Source organism: Brachyhypopomus gauderio, chromosome 9 (genome assembly GCF_052324685.1).
Source record: "Brachyhypopomus gauderio isolate BG-103 chromosome 9, BGAUD_0.2, whole genome shotgun sequence".
Taxonomy (NCBI): domain Eukaryota; kingdom Metazoa; phylum Chordata; class Actinopteri; order Gymnotiformes; family Hypopomidae; genus Brachyhypopomus; species Brachyhypopomus gauderio.
Genome location: NC_135219.1, coordinates 1,970,992 through 1,988,992, shown reverse-complemented (window position 1 = coordinate 1,988,992; position 18,001 = coordinate 1,970,992). Strand labels below are relative to the sequence as shown.

Sequence of the window (18,001 nt, the reverse complement as noted above, 5' to 3'; positions counted from 1 at the left end):
CTACGAGACTCTAATAAACACCTGGAGGAAATGTATGTGATCCTCTGTGTGGGTGAGCTGCTCCAGTTCAGCGTCTCTCCTTTTAAGATCAGTGATCTCCTTATCCAGTGTCTCCAGGAGTTCTTCAGCACAACTCAGTTCAGCCTTCTCCTGATCTCTGATCTGCTCTCTCACCTCACAGCGCTTTTTCTCAATGGTGCTGATCAACTCAGTAAAGATCCTCTCACTGTCCTCTACTGCTGCCTGTGCAGAACACTGTTAGGAGACAGATGGAAAACTATCACTCACTCTCTTACTGTGATGCTAGATTACTTCTTGTGCTCATGGCTGTGTCAAACACCACTGGTCTCCTCACTAGCTGTCTGGAGGAGAGGTCTGTCTGAGCTCTGAAATATCTGTTCCAGAAGTTTTCTGCTCAGTTCTCACCTTCAGAGTGTTCACAGCCTGCCGAAGCTCCTGGACCTTCTCCTCCTTCTCCTGGATTATCTGCTGGTGTTTCCTCTGTAGCTCCTTTAACTGAGCCTATGGAGAAATAAAAGGCACTCAGCTGTTCAGTATCTGTATGAAAGGTGGGTAAACATTGATGGCTGTAATGAAGACACAAGCGTGACATCCTTGAGTGAATGTGAGAATCAATGTCATGACAGATATCAGTCAGATATTAGTCAGGCGGGTACAGAAGGAGAATCCATCATGGCACTGAGCAAATGAAAAATAGAAAAGTACAGCAGAGATTCCCAGGCAGGATTATTTGTGATTATGGTGTCAGAGGTCAAGTCCACTCCTGTTCTACTGATGTCTTCATGCCTGACTCCACCCCCAAATGTCTTTAGTTCCCATGAGTCCAGGGGTGGGCAAATTCCCCAAGGGGCCACATGAGAAACTGCAACAGATTTAGAGGGCCAGACTAATATACTTGGTTCTGCACAATGCATATATACTGAAAATCTGGAGGACGGAATTCTATTATTTATCAGTCCCACCAGGATTTCGCGGGCCTTTTTTGTGATTGTTGCGGGCTAAAATGTTTGATGTTGCGGGTGTTTTTCAAAAAAATTGCGATGGAAGTTGCGGTGTGTTTTTGCTTTTTTGTGAGTACATTGCAATAGGGAGTAAATGTTGTATGGTTTCCTCTATTTAGTAGTCCATTTTAATTATCTGTTTACCTATTTATTCAGGGTTGCCAACTTTTCAAGATCGCTTGAAGTGAGATTTCAACCTGGAGGGGGTGGCGAACATTAATTGTTGACGGGGGCGGGGTTAGCGAACGTAAGTTGTTACCGGGCGGCCTGTAAAATGGACACAAATTAAGTATTATATCGAGATCGATCGCCAGTGGTTGGCGCCAGAGCGAACTAGTAACTCATAGATATGGATCAGAGATAAATAAACTTTATCTCTGACTTTAAACTTTATCTCAGTTTAAAGTTTAAACTTATAAACTTTATCTCAGACCCTCGCCGCTTGCGTGCGCTGCAGTGACTTCGCGGGCTACCGTTGCATTGTGGGGAATGTAGTGTTTGTGCGTGCAAAACACCATCGGGCGGCTGTGGCCTGCGGGCCGGTTCTAATAGTAATTAAATATCATCCAGGGGCCATAGATAATCAATTCGAGGGTCTGATCTGGACAGTTTATCCCCGCCTTCATGTAGTGTACCGGGATACTGCTTTTCCCGATCTTTTTGCCGTTATTTTCGTCGCTCATGCTGCTTTCAGTCTGCTCCTCTTGAACGTATATACGGAAGTAAGGCGGGAGTTTGTCGACGTCACATCAAGACGACATCAGTGATTGGTCAAATTTGCGGGAATGTTGCGGTGATTGGCTGAAGTTGCAACACCGCCCTGAATTCGCGGGGTTTGCTTGAAGTTGCGTTGAAGTTGCAAATCGCAACATCGCGACTTTCTGGGGGGTCTGATTTATTAGTTAACTTGTGATCTGTTTAGCAATTAGTTTTTCACCAGATCAACTGCTGCTCTTCCATAATCTCAAAGTTTTTCCTTACCCCACATATAAAGATCAGTAACTGGGCTGTACCACCACAGCTCCACATATATAGATCAGTAACTGGGCTGTATCAGCACTCTCCACATATATAGATCAGTACCTGGGCTGTATCAGCACTCTACACATATATAGATCAGTAACTGGGTTGTATCACCACAGCTCCACATATATAGATCAGTAACTGGGCTGTATCACCACAGATCCACATATATAGATCAGTAACTGGGCTGTATCACCACAGCTCCACATATATAGATCAGTAACTGGGTTGTATCACCACAGCTCCACATATATAGATCAGTAACTGGACTGTATAATTACAGCTCCACATATATAGATCAATAACTGGGCTGTATCACCACTCTACACATATATAGATCAGTAACTGGGCTGTATCACCACTCTACACATATATAGATCAGTAACTGGGCTGTATCATCACAGCTCCACATATATAGATCAGTAACTGGGCTGTATCACCACAGCTCCACATATATAGATCAGTAACTGGGCTGTATCACCACAGATCCACATATATAGATCAGTAACTGGACTGTATCATCACAGCTCTCATCCAGAGCAAAGACAAGCAGAGTAAACATCTGCTTTGTTTTGCAGCTGAATGTCCCTGTAACGGAGCTCTCGTCCGTTCCATGTTGCAAAGTATTATAATGAACCACGAGACAACCTCAGTTTTAAAGACTCTTTTATTGAAACCCACAGGACTGCAGTTGGACCTTGTCAGAACGCTGAAAAAAATAAACAACTGTGATTATCTGGCACTATTCAGGGTGGCCAACTGATAGTGTAGATTATTACAAAAATTCCATGCATTTGTAACTGTTTATTGTGTTTTGAAAAGTAGTTCAACTTACCTGTTTGTCCGAGCATGTTGGCAGCCTCTGGCAGGTCAAAGGACCTGAGCCCAGGGGTTTGTGGGGTTTTGTAGTTGAGGTTGTGTTGCAGGTGGAGCGTGCCATTTCGGATGTTTGAGCCGGGGGTGAGGACCTGCTTTTAGGGTTCTGGTTCCAAAAGGGCATTCCAGCATGAAAGTTTTATTATGAAATGTTTTATATTTATATTAAAATATTGCTTAAATAATAAAATGTTTGATTTAATATGAAATGGAAGAAGGTCATTAGAACTGGTACATTTTAAATCTTACCTGCGGGCGTGCCGGTCAGTGGTTGAATCCAAGAGCTAATGTTTGTAAAAGGCAGAACTCTGTGATAAGAGGGAGAGCTGACTGGAGATGCAGACGAGTGAGGGCCTGGTTGCTATGTGTTGATTAGTTAACTTGTTTTTTAGGGTTCACACACATAGTGTGGGAACCCTATTGTAATTGCTCGAGTTTTTTAGGGTTCACACACATAGTGTGGGAACCCTATTGTAATTGCTCGAGTTTTTCTTATTAGGGTTCACACACACATAGTGTGGGAACCCTATTGTAATTGCTGGTATTTTTCTTATTAGGGTTCACACACATAGTGTGGGAACCCTATTGTAATTGCTCGAGTTTTTCTTCTTATTATTATTATTTTTCAGGCTGTAAAACGCATACTGCAGCCTAGACCGTAAGGCCCAGAAACACCAAACTTGTCAGACAGGTGCACCAGAGGTGCAATGAGGGAAACCCAGACAATGACCCACATCGGCCTGATGGTGGCGCTATAGCGCAGCATTTTGCGTTTTGGTCCATATCTCCTACACCGTAGGTCATAGAAACGAAATTCCACTTCTGATGGATTCCTTGGCTCAAACCAAACAAAAAAGCCTCTAGGACCCTTTAGCTCCGCCCACTTAGATTTCGAGTTAATTTGCATAATGTGCAAAATCGCACACATCTTTGAGCGCGAACTAGTCCCTGGATTTTTCACATACATGCACATATGTGGTATCAAAACGTTCAGAAGAGTCTGAACTTTAAAATGTATCCAACAAAAATGCTAATTTCTTCACTACCTAGTCAGTATAAGCCAATCAAATGAGGGGGCGTAAATTCAATAGTAAATTTTGCGCATATGGAGCTCTAACTTAAGAAAACTTGCATGTAATGAGATGGCAATTCACAGACAGCTTCCCTGTGAGGGTCTGGGGCAGCTCGCAGAGGTTGCCATACCTCACCTGCTAGGGGGCGCTATAACATGCAAAAATTTGCCCCATGCACTCAGATTGGCCGATCCACATGAAACTTGGCAGACATCATCTATGGGCCTCTGGGAACCAGGTCCTAAAGCAGACATGCCATACTTCCAAAATGGCTGACGTAATCGGCCAATCAGTGATCGGCACGCGTTTGACAGGCTTACCATTGGTCGATTTGCACGAAACATCTTGGGTGTGGACATGTGCACACCCCCTATGACATAATCCAGCCGGGTGTCGATTGGCCACTGGGGGGCGCTATTGCAAAAAAAGCAAGTGTATCCCCTACATAATTCCACTTGGGAACATGCAATTGGACTCTTTTGATTCCTTGCAGTAATGCGAACAACTTTCCCATTACATGTCCTATTAAAAAATGCACAGTTTATTTACAGTTAATAATAGTTTGAAATCATCACTTTTCATACTGCTCCTAGGATTTTCATACTATCATGTCAAGCAAAGTCTTATAATACTCTACAGAGTGTGAAATCAAAAAACAATCCAAAGATTTTGGATTTGAGGACACTTATACCTGCTAAATATTTTTTTAATGGACAGCATCGATACATATAATATTCATATTCTTAAAGCTCTTTCATATTTTATCCAATTCTGACCAAAATGCACAAGCCCATTCAGAATCCCATCCTGAACAAATTTGTCAAGTTTCATCTAAATCGGTTATCGTATGGCTCTACAGTGCAGTATTATATACAATGCATAAAAATGCATGTAAAGTCCCTCTGTCACCTTCTCCTTCTCACACGCACGCAAGCTGAAACTCACACACTCAGTCTCTCTCACACTCTCACCCACATTCCCCCTCCCATCTCTGTGCCCTAAGTAAACATTGCTCTGGCTACCTAGATCTCTCTGTGTCTATTAACCAGGCACACACACATACAGGCGCAAGCAGGCCTTCCTATAGCATTCACAATGACACTTCCCTAGCCATACCCACCCATATCTTAGTGACTAACACATGCTCATACAAACTGATATTTGGCTTCTTTTTTGTCTCTCTCTCACACAAACACAGACACACACACCTTTATACCTATATGTATGTATAGTTTCTATGTATACTTATGTATGTATGTATTAGTATATGTTGTCATAGTTTGAGTACATACACTACCACACACACACACACACACTTCTACCTAAATGTATGTATAGTTTGTATGCATATCTGTCCAGTCATAACAGTCATGTCAGTCCAGTCATGTCAGTCATGTCAGTCCAGTCATATCAGTCATGTCAGTCCAGTCATGTCAGACATAAGTCATGTCAGTCATATCAGTCATGTCATTACAGTCATGCCAGTCATGTCAGTCATTCCAGTTATGTCAGTCATATCAGTCATGTTACTTTTGTTCATCATGCCAGTGATGTCATTTCAGTCATATCAGTTATGTCAGTCATGCCAGTCATATCAGTCATGTTATGGCAGGCTTTGCAGACTACATTCATACTTTGAATACACGGGCAATCATGTTAGGCGTGCAAGGTGTGCAAGGAGTGAATTAACAAAGCATAGTCTCTGGCACCCTCAATCTCTCTCTGTCTGTAATATACAGGCCCAATCATGTATAGACACATGCAGGCCTTCCTATATTGTTCACATAGATGCAGCCCTAGCCAGATGTGCTATTTCTGTGTCTCCCTTTCTGACACACGCAGATGTCATCACACACTATCTGTAGAGCACACACTGGCCAAACCCAAACAGCTTCTTTTCACTTTTAGGTCTAAAGGACCTTTTGGGCTTCCTTTTGCCTATTGAGGCCAAAATATGCCTATTTGTGTGTGAACCCGCCAATCGCCGCTTGCGGCTATATTTAGGGGTCCAAGCACCACCGGTGCTGGAACCCTATTGTAATTGTTCCGATTTTTATTATTATTATTATTATTATTTTTTTTCTGCCTTAAAACGCATCGTGCAGCCTAAACCGTAAGACCTACAGACTTCTCCTTTGGCCAACTTGTAGTACTCCTCTCCGCTACTCAGGCGCAACACGCCAGCCCGATACGACCATAGGTGGCGCTATAGCGCACAAAAACGCATGAAAAAGTTTAAACTGGTGTTTCTCCTAAACCGTATGTCCTAGAGACAAAATGTAAACTTCATCTGATCAGGCATGTGCTCATCTAAAAAAAGTTCCATTGAAGCCATATGCTCCGCCCCTTACATGTCGAGCTAATTTGCATAATATGCAAATTTGCACACATTTTTGAGCGCGTACTAGTCCCTGGATTTTTCACATACATGCACATTTGTGATATCCAGGCGCTCAGAAGAGTCTGAACTTTAATTATTATGGAGCCAAAGTGCACATTTCTGCACATGGGCGTGGCCACATGCATCACAAGTCAAGCGTAGAAAATTCCTTCGCCAAAAATCCACATATTCTGCTATATCTCAGGCATTCTTTCACGTATTCATACCAAATTTCACACACATGTACCTACTGGGGGTCTAGACCTGCACATGCATTTTGGCAGACATGCACACCTAGGTGGCGCTATAACGGCCAAAAAACTCTCCTGCCCACACCGATTGGCCAAATAACTCCAAACTTGGTACGCATCATCTATATGCACCTATGACACAGGTCCTTGACCTGCACCATCATATGTCCAATATGGCCGCCGCTATCGACCAATCAGCTTTCAGTACACCTTTCACAAGCTTTTCATATGCCAATTTTTTTTCTGCCTTAAAACGCGTTGTGCAGCCTAAACCGTAAGACCTACAGACTTCTCCTTTGGCCAACTTGTAGAACTCCTCTCCGCTACTCAGGTGCAACACGCCAGCACGATCCGCCCATAGGTGGCGCTACAGCGCACACAAACGCATGAAAAAGTTTACACAGGTGTTTCTCCTACACCGTATGTCCTAGAGACAAAATGTAAACTGCATATGATCAGGCATGAGCTCATCTAAATAAAGTTCCATTGAAGCCATATGCTCCGCCCCTTACATGTCGAGCTAATTTGCATAATATGCAAATTTGCACAAATTTTTGAGCGCGTACTAGTCCCTGGATTTTTCACATACATGCACATATGTGGTATCCAGGCGTTTAGAAGAGTCTGAACTTTAATTGTTATGTAGCCAAAGTGCACATTTCTGCACATGGGCATGGCCACATGCATCACAAGTCAAGCGTCGAAAATTCCTTCGCCAAAAATCCACATATTCTGCTATATCTCAGGCATGCTTTCACGTATTCACACCAAATTTCACATACATGCACATATTGGGTGTCCAGACCGGTACATACATTTTGGCAGACATGCACACCTAGGTGGCGCTATAACAACCAAAAAACTCTCCTGCCCACACCGATTGGCCAAATAACTCCAAACTTGGTACGCATCATCTATATGCACCTATGACACAGGTCCTTGACCTGCACCATCATATGTCCAATATGGCCGCCGCTATCGACCAATCAGCTTTCAGTACACCTTTCACAAGCTTATCATATGCCAATCAACATGAAACTCACATATTATGTTCATCTACACACCCTCTAAGACATACTCAAGTATGACGGGAATTGCACCACTAGGTGGCGCTATACTAGAATTTCCTGAATTACCCCTACATCTTTCTTACACATGCACACACATGCAATGGCCTACCTATAGGTTTCATATACACATTGCTTCACCCATACCTACCCAGTGATTACACACACATGCTTACGCATCTCAGGCGTGCCAGATGGTGCCCATACCCTGTGCTTGGACCCCGTAATTGCCGCTTGCGGCTATATTTAGGGTTCACACACATAGTGTGGGAACCCTATTGTAATTGCTCGAGTTTTTCTTCTTATTATTATTATTTTTCAGGCTGTAAAACGCATACTGCAGCCTAGACCGTAAGGCCCAGAAACACCAAACTTGTCAGACAGGTGCACCAGAGGTGCAATGAGGGAAACCCAGACAATGACCCACATTGGCCTGATGGTGGCGCTATAGCGCAGCATTTTGCGTTTTGGTCCATATCTCCTACACCGTAGGTCATAGAAACGAAATTCCACTTCTGATGGATTCCTTGGATCAAACCAAACAAAAAAGCCTCTAGGACCCTTTAGCTCCGCCCACTTAGATTTCGAGTTAATTTGCATAATGTGCAAAATCACACACATCTTTGAGCGCGAACTAGTCCCTGGATTTTTCACATACATGCACATATGTGGTATCAAAACGTTCAGAAGAGTCTGAACTTTAAAATGTATCCAACAAAAATGCTAATTTCTTCACTACCTAGTCAGTATAAGCCAATCAAATGAGGGGGCGTAAATTCAATAGTAAATTTTGCACATATGGAGCTCTAACTTAACAAAACTTGCATGTAATGAGATGGCACTTCACAGACAGCTTCCCTGTGAGGGTCTGGGGCAGCTTGCAGAGGTTGCCATACCTCACCTGCTAGGGGGCGCTATAACATGCAAAAATTTGCCCCATGCACTCAGATTGGCCGATCCACATGAAACTTGGCAGACATCATCTATGGGCCTCTGGGAACCAGGTCCTAAAGCAGACATGCCATACTTCCAAAATGGCTGACGTAATCGGCCAATCAGTGATCGGCACGCGTTTGACAGGCTTACCATTGGTCGATCTGCACGAAACCTCTTGGGTGTGGACAAGTGCACGCCCCCTATGACATAATCCAGCCGGGTGTCGATTGGCCACTGGGGGGCGCTATTGCAAAAAAAGCAAGTGTATCCCCTACATAATTCCACTTGGGAACATGCAATTGGACTCTTTTGATTCCTTGCAGTAGTGCGAACAACTTTCCCATTACATGTCCTATTAAAAAATGCACAGTTTATTTACAGTTAATAATAGTTTGAAATCATCACTTTTCATACTCCTCCTAGGATTTTCATACTATCATGTCAAGCAAAGTCTTATAATACTCTACAGAGTGTGAAATCAAAAAACAATCCAAAGATTTTGGATTTGAGGACACTTATACCTGCTAAATATTTTTTTAATGGACAGCATCGATACATATAATATTCATATTCTTAAAGCTCTTTCATATTTTATCCAATTCTGACCAAAATGCACAAGCCCATTCAGAATCCCATCCTCAACAAATTTGTCAAGTTTCATCTAAATCGGTTATCGTATGGCTCTACAGTGCAGTATTATATACAATGCATAAAAATGCATGTAAAGTCCCTCTGTCACCTTCTCCTTCTCACACGCACGCAAGCTGAAACTCACACTCTCAGTCTCTCTCACACTCTCACCCACATTCCCCCTCCCATCTCTGTGCCCTAAGTAAACATTGCTCTGGCTACCTAGATCTCTCTGTGTCTATTAACCAGGCACACACACATACAGGCGCAAGCAGGCCTTCCTATAGCATTCACAATGACACTTCCCTAGCCATACCCACCCATATCTCAGTGACTAACACATGCTCATACAAACTGATATTTGGCTTCTTTTTTGTCTCTCTCTCACACAAACACACAGACACACACACCTTTATACCTATATGTATGTATAGTTTCTATGTATACTTATGTATGTATGTATTAGTATATGTTGTCATAGTTTGAGTACATACACTACCACACACACACACACACACACACACACTTCTACCTAAATGTATGTATAGTTTGTATGCATATCTGTCCAGTCATAACAGTCATGTCAGTCCAGTCATGTCAGTCATTTCAGTCCAGTCATTTCAGTCCAGTCATTTCAGTCCAGTCATATCAGTCATGTCAGTCATATCAGTCATGTCATTACAGTCATGCCAGTCATGTCACTCATTCCAGTTATGTCAGTCATATCAGTCATATTACTTTTGTTCATCATGCCAGTGATCAATCAATCAATCAATCAAATTTTATTTATATAGCGCTTTTTACAACAGTTGTTGTCACAAAGCAGCTTTACAAGTGCCGAGTCCTAGCCCCCAGTGAGCAAGCCAAGGGCGACAGTGGCAAGGAAAAACTCCCTAGTCCCTAGTGATGTCATTTCAGTCATGCCAGTCATATCAGTTATGTCAGTCATGCCAGTCATGCCAGTCATGTCAGTCATGTAATGCCAGGCTTTGCAGACTACATTCATACTTTGAATACACGGGCAGTCATGTTAGGCGTGCAAGGTGTGCAAGGAGTGAATTAACAAAGCATAGTCTCTGGTTCCCTCAATCTCTCTCTGTCTGTAATATACAGGCCCAATCATGTATAGACAAATACAGGCCTTCCTATATTGTTCACATAGATGCAGCCCTAGCCAGATGTGCTATTTCTGTGTCTCCCTTTCTGACACACGCAGATGTCATCACACTCTATCTGTAGAGCACACACTGGCCAAACCCAAACAGCTTCTTTTCACTTTTAGGTCTAAAGGACCTTTTGGGCTTCCTTTTGCCTATTGAGGCCAAAATATGCCTATTTGTGTGTGAACCCGCCAATCGCCGCTTGCGGCTATATTTTTTCTTATTCTTTGTCCCATTTTTTGACCTAAAACGCATTGTGCAGCCTAGACCGTAATGCCTAGAAACCCCAAACTTGGCAAAAAGGTTCAGTTAACTCCAAGGACCAGATTCCCATACAGGGACCCAAATTGGCCTGATGGTGGCGCTATAGCAGACCATATTGACTTTTTGTCCATATCTCCTACACCGTAGGTCCTACAACCAAAATTCCAGTTCCTATACATTCCTTGACTAAATTCAATAGGACAATTAATATACAACCATTAAGCTCCGCCTACTTAGATTTCGAGTTAATTTGCATAATGTGCAAAATCACACACATCTTTGAGCGCGAACTAGTCCCTGAATTTTTCACATACATGCACATATGTGGTATCAAAACGTTCAGAAGAGTCTGAACTTTAAAATGTATCCAACAAAAATGCTAATTTCTTCACTACCTAGTCAGTATAAGCCAATCAAATGAGGGGGTGTAAATTCAATAGTAAATTTTGCGCATATGGAGCTCTAACTTAAGAAAACTTGCATGTAATGAGATGGCACTTCACAGACAGCTTCCCTGTGAGGGTCTGGGGCAGCTCGCAGAGGTTGCCATACCTCACCTGCTAGGGGGCGCTATAACATGAAAAAATTTGCCCCATGCACTCAGATTGGCCGATCCACATGAAACTTGACAGACATCATCTATGGGCCTCTGGAAACCAGGTCCTAAAGCAGACATGCCATACTTCTAAAATGGCTGACGTAATCGGCCAATCAGTGATCGGCATGCGTTTGACAGGCTTACCATTGGTCGATCTGCACGAAACCTCTTGGGTGTGGACAAGTGCACGCCCCCCATGACATAATCCAGCCGGGTGTCGATTGGCCACTGGGGGGCGCTATTGCAAAAAAAGCAAGCATATCCCCTACATAATTCCACTTGGGAACATGCAATTGGACTCTTTTGATTCCTTGCAGTAGTGCGAACAACTTTCCCATTACATGTCCTATTAAAAAATGCACAGTTTATTTACAGTTAATAATAGTTTGAAATCATCACTTTTCATACTGCTCCTAGGATTTTCATACTATCATATCAAGCAAAGTCTTATAATACTCTACAGAGTGTGAAATAAAAAAACAATCCAAAGATTTTGGATTTGAGGACACTTATACCTGCTAAATATTTTTTTAATGGACAGCATCGATACATATAATATTCATATTCTTAAAGCTCTTTCATATTTTATCCAATTCTGACCAAAATGCACAAGCCCATTCAGAATCCCATCCTGAACAAATTTGTCAAGTTTCATCTAAATCGGTTATCGTATGGCTCTACAGTGCAGTATTATTTACAATGCATAAAAATGCATGTAAAGTCCCTCTGTCACCTTCTCCTTCTCACACGCACACAAGCTGAAACTCACACACACTCAGTCTCTCTCACACTCTCACCCACATTCCCCCTCCCATCTCTGTGCCCTAAGTAAACATTGCTCTGGCTACCTAGATCTCTCTGGTGTCTATTAACCAGGCACACACACATACAGGCGCAAGCAGGCCTTCCTATAGCATTCACAATGACACTTCCCTAGCCATACCCACCCATATCTCAGTGACTAACACATGCTCATACAAACTGATATTTGGCTTCTTTTTTGTCTCTCTCTCACACAAACACACAGACACACACACCTTTATACCTATATGTATGTATAGTTTCTATGTATACTTATGTATGTATGTATTAGTATATGTTGTCATAGTTTGAGTACATACACTACCACACACACACACACACACACACACTTCTACCTAAATGTATGTATAGTTTGTATGCATATCTGTCCAGTCATAACAGTCATGTCAGTCCAGTCATGTCAGTCATGTCAGTCCAGTCATATCAGTCATGTCAGTCCAGTCATGTCAGACATAAGTCATGTCAGTCATATCAGTCATGTCATTACAGTCATGCCAGTCATGTCACTCATTCCAGTTATGTCAGTCATATCAGTCATGTTACTTTTGTTCATCATGCCAGTGATGTCATTTCAGTCATATCAGTTATGTCAGTCATGCCAGTCATGTCAGTCATGTTATGGCAGGCTTTGCAGACTACATTCATACTTTGAATACACGGGCAGTCATGTTAGGCGTGCAAGGTGTGCAAGGAGTGAATTAACAAAGCATAGTCTCTGGCTCCCTCAATCTCTCTCTGTTGGTGATATACAGGCCCAATCATGTATGGACACATGCAGGCCTTCCTATATTGTTCACATAGATGCAGCCCTAGCCAGATGTGCTATTTCTGTGTCTTCCTTTCTGACACATGCAGATGTCATCACACACTCTACATCTTTAGAGCACACACTGGCCAAACCCAAACAGCTTCTTTTCACTTTTAGGTCTAAAGGATCTTTTGGGCTTCCTTTTGCTTATTGAGTCCAAAATGCCTATTTGTGTGTGAACCCGCCTATCGCCGCTTGCGGCTATATTTATTATTATTTTTCAGGCTGTAAAACGCATACTGCAGCCTAGACCGTAAGGCCCAGAAACACCAAACTTGGCAGACAGGTGCACCAGAGGTGCAATGAGGGAAACCCAGACAATGACCCACATTGGCCTGATGGTGGCGCTATAGCGCAGCATTTTGTGTTTTGGTCCATATCTCCTACACCGTAGGTCATAGAAACGAAATTCCACTTCTGATGGATTCCTTGGCTAAAACCAAACAAAAAAGCCTCAAGGACCCTTTAGCTCCGCCCACTTAGATTTCGAGATAATTTGCATAATGTGCAAAATCGCACACATCTTTGGGCCCAAACTTGTCCCTGGATTTTTCACATACATGCACATATGTGGTATCAAAACGTTCAGAAGAGTCTGAACTTTAAAATCTATCCAGCAAAAATGCTAATTTCTTCACTACCTAGTCAGTATAAGCCAATCAAATGAGGGGGCGTAAATTCAATAGTAAATTTTGCGCATATGGAGCTCTAACTTAAGAAAACTTGCATGTAATGAGATGGCACTTCACAGACAGCTTCCCTGTGAGGGTCTGGGGCAGCTCGCAGAGGTTGCCATACCTCACCTGCTAGGGGGCGCTATAACATGCAAAAATTTGCCCCATGCACTCAGATTGGCCGATCCACATGAAACTTGACAGACATCATCTATGGGCCTCTGGAAACCAGGTCCTAAAGCAGACATGCCATACTTCCAAAATGGCTGACGTAATCGGCCAATCAGTGATCGGCACGCGTTTGACAGGCTTACCATTGGTCGATCTGCACGAAACCTCTTGGGTGTGGACAAGTGCACGCCCCCCATGACATAATCCAGCCGGGTGTCGATTGGCCACTGGGGGGCGCTATTGCAAAAAAAGCAAGTATATCCCCTACATAATTCCACTTGGGAACATGCAATTGGACTCTTTTGATTCCTTGCAGTAGTGCGAACAACTTTCCCATTACATGTCCTATTAAAAAATGCACAGTTTATTTACAGTTAATAATAGTTTGAAATCATCACTTTTCATACTGCTCCTAGGATTTTCATACTATCATGTCAAACAAAGTCTTATAATACTCTACAGATTGTGAAATCAAAAAACAATCCAAAGATTTTGGATTTGAGGACACTTATACCTGCTAAATATTTTTTTAATGGACAGCATCGATACATATAATATTCATATTCTTAAAGCTCTTTCATATTTTATCCAATTCTGACCAAAATGCACAAGCCCATTCAGAATCCCATCCTGAACAAATTTGTCAAGTTTCATCTAAATCGGTTATCGTATGGCTCTACAGTGCAGTATTATTTACAATGCATAAAAATGCATGTAAAGTCCCTCTGTCACCTTCTCCTTCTCACACGCACGCAAGCTGAAACTCACACACACACTCAGTCTCTCTCACACTCTCACCCACATTCCCCCTCCCATCTCTGTGCCCTAAGTAAACATTGCTCTGGCTACCTAGATCTCTCTGTGTCTATTAACCAGGCACACACACATACAGGCGCAAGCAGGCCTTCCTATAGCATTCACAATGACACTTCCCTAGCCATACCCACCCATATCTCAGTGACTAACACATGCTCATACAAACTGATATTTGGCTTCTTTTTTGTCTCTCTCTCACACAAACACACAGACACACACACCTTTATACCTATATGTATGTATTGTCATAGTTTGAGTACATACACTACCACACACACACACACACACACACACACACACACTACTACCTAAATGTATGTAAAGTTTGTATGCATATCTATAGTATATGTATAGTATATGTCAGTCATGCCAGTGATGTCAGTCATATCAGAAATGCCAGTCATGTCAGTTACATCAGTCATGTCAGTCATGCCAATCATTTCAGTCCAGTCATATCAGTCATTTCAGTCCAGTCATATCAGTCATGTCAGTCAAATCATCAAATCATTACAGTCATGCCAGTTATGTCAGTCATGCCAGTCATGTCAGTCATGTAATGCCAGGCTTTGCAGACTACATTCATACTTTGAATACACGGGCAGTCATGTTAGGCGTGCTAGGTGTACAAGGAGTGAAATAACAAAACATAGTCTCTGGCTCCCTCAATCTCTCTCTGTCTGTAATATAGAGGCCCAATCATGTATAGACAAGTGCAGGCCTTCCTTTACTGTTCACATAGATGCAGCCCTAGTTAGGGTTCACACACATAGTGTGGGAACCCTATTGTAATTGCTCGAGTTTTTCTTATTATTATTATTTTTCAGGCTGTAAAACGCATACTGCAGCCTAGACCGTAAGGCCCAGAAACACCAAACTTGGCAGACAGGTGCACCAGAGGTGCAATGAGGGAAACCCAGACAATGACCCACATTGGCCTGATGGTGGCGCTATAGCGCAGCATTTTGTGTTTTGGTCCATATCTCCTACACCGTAGGTCATAGAAACGAAATTCCACTTCTGATGGATTCCTTGGCTCAAACCAAACAAAAAAGCCTCAAGGACCCTTTAGCTCCGCCCACTTAGATTTCGAGTTAATTTGCATAATGTGCAAAATCGCACACATCTTTGAGCCCAAACTTGTCCCTGGATTTTTCACATACATGCACATATGTGGTATCAAAACGTTCAGAAGAGTCTGAACTTTAAAATCTATCCAGCAAAAATGCTAATTTCATCACTACCTAGTCAGTATAAGCCAATCAAATGAGAGGGTGTAAACTCAATAGTAAATTTTGCGCATATGAAGCTCTAACTGCAGAAAACTTGCATGCAATGAGATGACACTTCACAGACAGCTTCCCTCTGAGGGTCTGGGGCAGCTCGCAGAGGTTGCCATACCTCACCTGCTAGGGGGCGCTATAACATGCAAAAATTTGCCCCATGCACTCAGATTGGCCGATCCACATGAAACTTGGCAGACATCATCTATGGGCCTCTGGGAACCAGGTCCTAAAACAGACATGCCATACTTCCAAAATGGCTGACGTAATCGGCCAATCAGTGATCGGCACGCGTTTGACAGGCTTACCATTGGTCGATCTGCACGAAACCTCTTGGGTGTGGAAAAGTGCACACCCCCTATGACATAATCCAGCCGGGTGTCGATTGGCCACTGGGGGGCGCTATTGCAAATAAAGCAAGTATATCCCCTACATAATTCCACTTGGGAACATGCAATTAGACTCTTTTGATTCCTTGCAGTAGTGCGAACAACTTTCCCATTACATGTCCTATTAAAAAATGCACAGTTTATTTACAGTTAATAATAGTTTGAAATCATCACTTTTCATACTCCTCCTAGGATTTTCATACTATCATGTCAAGCAAAGTCTTATAATACTCTACAGAGTGTGAAATCAAAAAACAATCCAAAGATTTTGGATTTGAGGACACTTATACCTGCTAAATATTTTTTTAATGGACAGCATCGATACATATAATATTCATATTCTTAAAGCTCTTTCATATTTTACCCAATTCTGACCAAAATGCACAAGCCCATTCAGAATCCCATCCTGAACAAATTTGTCAAGTTTCATCTAAATCGGTTATCGTATGGCTCTACAGTGCAGTATTATATACAATGCATAAAAATGCATGTAAAGTCCCTCTGTCACCTTCTCCTTCTCACACGCACGCAAGCTGAAACTCACACTCTCAGTCTCTCTCACACTCTCACCCACATTCCCCCTCCCATCTCTGTGCCCTAAGTAAACATTGCTCTGGCTACCTAGATCTCTCTGTGTCTATTAACCAGGGGCACACACATACAGGCGCAAGCAGGCCTTCCTATAGCATTCACAATGACACTTCCCTAGCCATACCCACCCATATCTCAGTGACTAACACATGCTCATACAAACTGATATTTGGCTTCTTTTTTGTCTCTCTCTCTCACACAAACACACAGACACACACACCTTTATACCTATATGTATGTATAGTTTCTATGTAAACTTATGTATGTATGTATTAGTATATGTTGTCATAGTTTGAGTACATACACTACCACACACACACACACACACACACACACACACACACACACACACACTTCTACCTAAATGTATGTAGTTTGTATGCATATCTATAGTATATGTATAGTATGTGTAAGTCATGCCAGTGATGTCAGTCATATCAGACATGCCAGTCATGTTCTGCCAGTCATGTAAGTCATGTCATGCCAATCATTTCAGTCCAGTCATATCAGTCATTTCAGTCAAATCATCAAATCATTACAGTCATGCCAGTTATGTCAGTCATATCAGTCATGTTAATTTTGTTCGCCATGGCAGTGATGTCATTCCAGTCATGCCAGTCATGTCAGTCATGTAATGCCAGGCTTTGCAGACTACATTCATACTTTGAATACATGGGCAGTCATGTTAGGCATGCTAGGTGTGTAAAGAGTGAATTAACAAAGCATAGTCTCTGGCTCCCTCAATCTCTCTCTGTCGGTGATATACAGGCCCAATCATGTATAGACACATGCAGGCCTTCCTATATTGTTCACATAGATGCAGCCCTAGCCAGATGTGCTGTTTCTGTGTCTCCCTTTCTGACACATGCAGATGTCATTACACACTATCTGTAGAGCACACACTGGCCAAACCCAAACAGCTTCTTTTCACTTTTAGGTCTAAAGGACCTTTTGGGCTTCCTTTTGCTTATTGTGTGTGTGAACCCGCCTATCGCCGCTTGCGGCTATATTCTTATTATTATTATTTTTCAGGCTGTAAAATGCATACTGTAGCCTAGACCGTAAGGCCCAGAAACACCAAACTTGGCAGACAGGTGCACCAGAGGTGCAATGAGGGAAACCCAGACAATGACCCACATTGGCCTGATGGTGGCGCTATAGCGCAGCATT

General features: G+C 42.5%; 1 protein-coding gene across 1 annotated transcript in view; it reads right to left on the bottom strand.

Annotated features, from left to right (window-relative positions):
- Nucleotides 1-18,001, bottom strand: part of LOC143523616 (E3 ubiquitin/ISG15 ligase TRIM25-like) — a 30,531-nt gene continuing 12,530 nt past the window's right edge. The window contains exons 2-3 of the mRNA XM_077018174.1: nucleotides 427-522; nucleotides 1-255 (exon numbers count right to left, since the gene is read on the bottom strand). Coding sequence (XP_076874289.1) covers nucleotides 1-255; nucleotides 427-522 — 351 coding nt within the window. The remainder of the gene's footprint in view (nucleotides 256-426; nucleotides 523-18,001) is intronic.